The sequence below is a fragment of the Austrofundulus limnaeus genome, unplaced genomic scaffold (genome assembly GCF_001266775.1).
Source record: "Austrofundulus limnaeus strain Quisiro unplaced genomic scaffold, Austrofundulus_limnaeus-1.0 Scaffold510, whole genome shotgun sequence".
Taxonomy (NCBI): domain Eukaryota; kingdom Metazoa; phylum Chordata; class Actinopteri; order Cyprinodontiformes; family Rivulidae; genus Austrofundulus; species Austrofundulus limnaeus.
In genome coordinates this window covers 276,235-279,701 of record NW_013952912.1, presented here as the reverse complement: position 1 = coordinate 279,701, position 3,467 = coordinate 276,235, and the positions used below count along the sequence as shown (strand labels likewise).

General features: G+C 38.7%; 1 protein-coding gene across 1 annotated transcript in view; it reads left to right on the top strand.

Moving 5' to 3' along the window:
- gtf2b (general transcription factor IIB) overlaps positions 1-3,467 on the top strand; it is a 14,688-nt gene that overhangs the window by 8,570 nt on the left and 2,651 nt on the right. The window contains exons 5-6 of the mRNA XM_014025935.1: positions 1,710-1,839; positions 3,044-3,325. Of these exons, the coding sequence (XP_013881389.1) occupies positions 1,710-1,839; positions 3,044-3,325 (412 nt within the window). The remainder of the gene's footprint in view (positions 1-1,709; positions 1,840-3,043; positions 3,326-3,467) is intronic.

The following is a 3,467-nucleotide window of genomic DNA, read 5'->3' as shown; positions in this document are numbered from 1 at the left end:
GCCGTTAATCGCTGTAGTTTGTCGCTGCCCGTGTGTCGAGCCCTTTAGTAAGCCTCTCTGTTTTGAAAGACTGGAAATTGTTCCAATCAAATAAGGATAATTAAAAAAATTAATGGACCAAGGTGATCAGAACAAGTGTCAGTACCGCTATGTGGCTACAACTAAGGAAAATTGAATTGCTCCATACATGTTACAGGGCTAACTCAATCCATACATGTTACAGGGCTAACTCAATCCATACATGTTACAGGGCTAACTCAGGGCTAACTCAATCCTTCTCACCAAAAATGTGTTCTGCTCTGCTAGGTCTACATGCCTTCACAAAAGAAAAGTGAAAGGCATGAAGCTCCTTCAGAACAATGAGACTTACCAAGAAGCATTTGTTTGGAGACAAATAGACAAAAACATGATTCACTCTTCTGTGTGAGAATTTTACTTGTGCTCTGTATGGTATACTATTAGACATAAAGCTGTATTAAATTGATACATTAATTTATATAATTTTACATTAATTCTTCTTTAGAATTGGTTGAAGTTCAAGCTAATCAAAGAATAACTGTGAAAGGCTTTCAGTTTTAACAAACTTGTTTCTGAATGTTCACCAATGGTCTAATGTGTTACTTTTAACTCCTGGCTGGTAACATGGTCTGTTGCATAATTAATCAACAAAAGTACATGTAAATGAGATACCATGACAATATCTATCATTTAACACCAGATTTATGACATTTTATTCTGACGTGGTAAATCTACATGTGTTTCACATCCTGGAAATTCTGAACTGTGCACACAATGAGTAGGGCTGTGGTCAAAAACGGGTCCCTGTGGAGTAGTACCTACAACTTTTATTTTGTTAACAGACTTTTTTCTGAATAAGTGGATCCTTCGGCGCATGAGAAGGCTATAAGTAAGTTGAATATTTAGGATATATCTGGTAAACTCAGATAAAAGATGAAAATTTTCATCTTCTGTTGGTGTTGGGACAATTTGACCCTCTGATGACATCATCAAGCGAACATTTGTTTAATGAAAAGTCATTTAAATCAAAGAGCTAATCAATATGAATCAGATGATACCTTGTTTTTAAAATGTGGTTGGTTTACAGCGAAGTTATTGGCAGTTAGGTTCCCTGTATCCCTAATTTTGATGGTCACAATGGAAAACAGGTGTGTTCACAAAGTGGTCTCTGGGGGGCAGTGAGACCCAACTTTTTTTCTGTTAACTTGCTTTTGTTGAAAGAGTGGACCCTAGTAGGGTACATGAAAACACCTGAGAAGTTCAGTAGTGTGTGTGTGTGTGGGGGGGGGGCAAGGTGAGCCACCCTAAGCCCATGGACTATTAACTAAACAAGAAGAAGAAGAAGCTAACATTAGCTTACCGTTCTGTCGTCCTGCCCTCTCGTCTTCAGCTTCATACTGCTGGACAGTCCAGTTCAGTCTTTGGTGCTTTTCCTTCCAGTTTGATTTAATCCATTATGGTTTTGTAAATAAAAGTAAATAAGATGTATTTAATACAATGATCCCGCCCACACAGACAAATTTTACTTCTCATTTTTAAAAAGTGAAGTTTTGAAAAGATCAACTTTAGAGACTAAATGATCCCARTCTGCCAGCAGGAGTCAAATAATCCTGTCTGTTCATGAGTCACTTATCTGCTGCTGGTGAATATGAGTGTCAGTGTTGGYAACTTAATGTTGTGTTTTTGTTCAGGACAGAACAAACAACTTATTCAAGCAGGTTTATGAACAGAAGAGTCTGAAGGGCCGAGCCAACGACGCCATCGCTTCAGCCTGTCTCTACATCGCCTGCAGACAGGAAGGAGTTCCCCGAACCTTCAAAGGTAGAGCCTCTGTCCACCTGCATCATCCTGTCACCACACCTCAGTCTGACACATCTGCACCTTTAGTTTTCACATTCCTCTAGTGTATTTCTTCAGTCATAGATTTAAATGAAACGAAACATTTTTCACATTAACTACAGAGAAACACAACAGACAGGATAGAAAACAGTAAAGTATCACGTTGGTACAGAACTGTGCTGCTGATGTAGAACATTTAGATTTTTCTTAGCAGTATTCTGTTAAAAAACACACTTTTATTAACACAACATAAGGCAGGTTTTTATCCTTATTGTTTATTTTTAAGGTTTTTTCTTAAAAGTTTAAATTTATTTCTGTACAGCACAATGTAAGTTTGATTAGATTGGATCCTTCAAAGAATCGACCTAAAACTATGAACAGGTTTATTCTGWAGGAAACATCCAGCTGTTCTGTTCTGTGAGTCTCATATTTTACTGTTTTAACTTTAAATAAAAGGCAGAGAATCACTTTACAATAAGGCTTCAGAGTTTTTAAACACTATTTAAAGCTTTTTAATTTGTTATTTTGGTTAAATCTAAGTTGTTGCTCAGTTGCTTTATGTGCAAACCTTGTAAAACAGCAGATAGTGCTGACATGCAGGTAAGATACTGACACATGTTTGATATTTAAAATCTAAATGAAGAATCCAGGAAAACAGTTTAAATGTTGGTTCAATATTCAACAAGAAACAAGTAAATATTCTTTTTAATTAAAACACTACCTGCTTATTCATAGTTTCAGTGTTAGCAGCTGTATTAATAACTATAATTAACACTTGAGTACKACACCTGTGCTTTTATTTTAATAAACTAATAATAAAAGTTTTGTCTCAGTAATGTTTACTCAGGTGTTAAACCAACATTAGACGCATGTTCAGTCAGAGCAGCTCACACCTGAAATCTGTTTAGAATAGTTTTTTTATTTCACCACAAACAAACATTTTACCAAAAATCACTTTAACCCTGTTATAAACCTGGTTTATTACACATGTTTTGGTATGAAAAGATTTAAAATAATCAGCAGAGAAATTTAAAATCAAAGTTTGTAATTTCAAAACGGAGATCTGAACGTCTGTAGCAGGTGAATGATCAGAGCCTGTACAGAATGACTGAAACATGTGAGGAGGTTTCTGATCGCTGCTACTTTTAGCTGAAAGTCTCACACTGTTTCTTCATCCCTCCTCCAGAGATCTGTGCCGTCTCCAGGATCTCCAAGAAGGAGATCGGCCGCTGCTTCAAGCTGATCCTGAAGGCGCTGGAGACCAGCGTGGACCTGATCACGACGGGCGACTTCATGTCCCGCTTCTGCTCCAACCTGGGCCTACCCAAACAGGTGCAGATGGCTGCCACCTTCATCGCCAGGAAGGCCGTGGAGCTGGACCTGGTGCCCGGCAGGAGCCCCATCTCTGTGGCTGCAGCAGCCATCTACATGGCCTCCCAGGCCTCGGCAGAGAAGAAGACCCAGAAAGGTGAGGAGGGCCTCCAAAGTGTTCCTGGAGCTGTGCAGGGTTTCCAGATCTCGTGACAAAAACAAGCAGCCAGCTCTATGAAAACAAGCCCAGAATAATCCCACCTGGCCCCGTCCGTGTAATGTATTTTTAAACTTTTAGT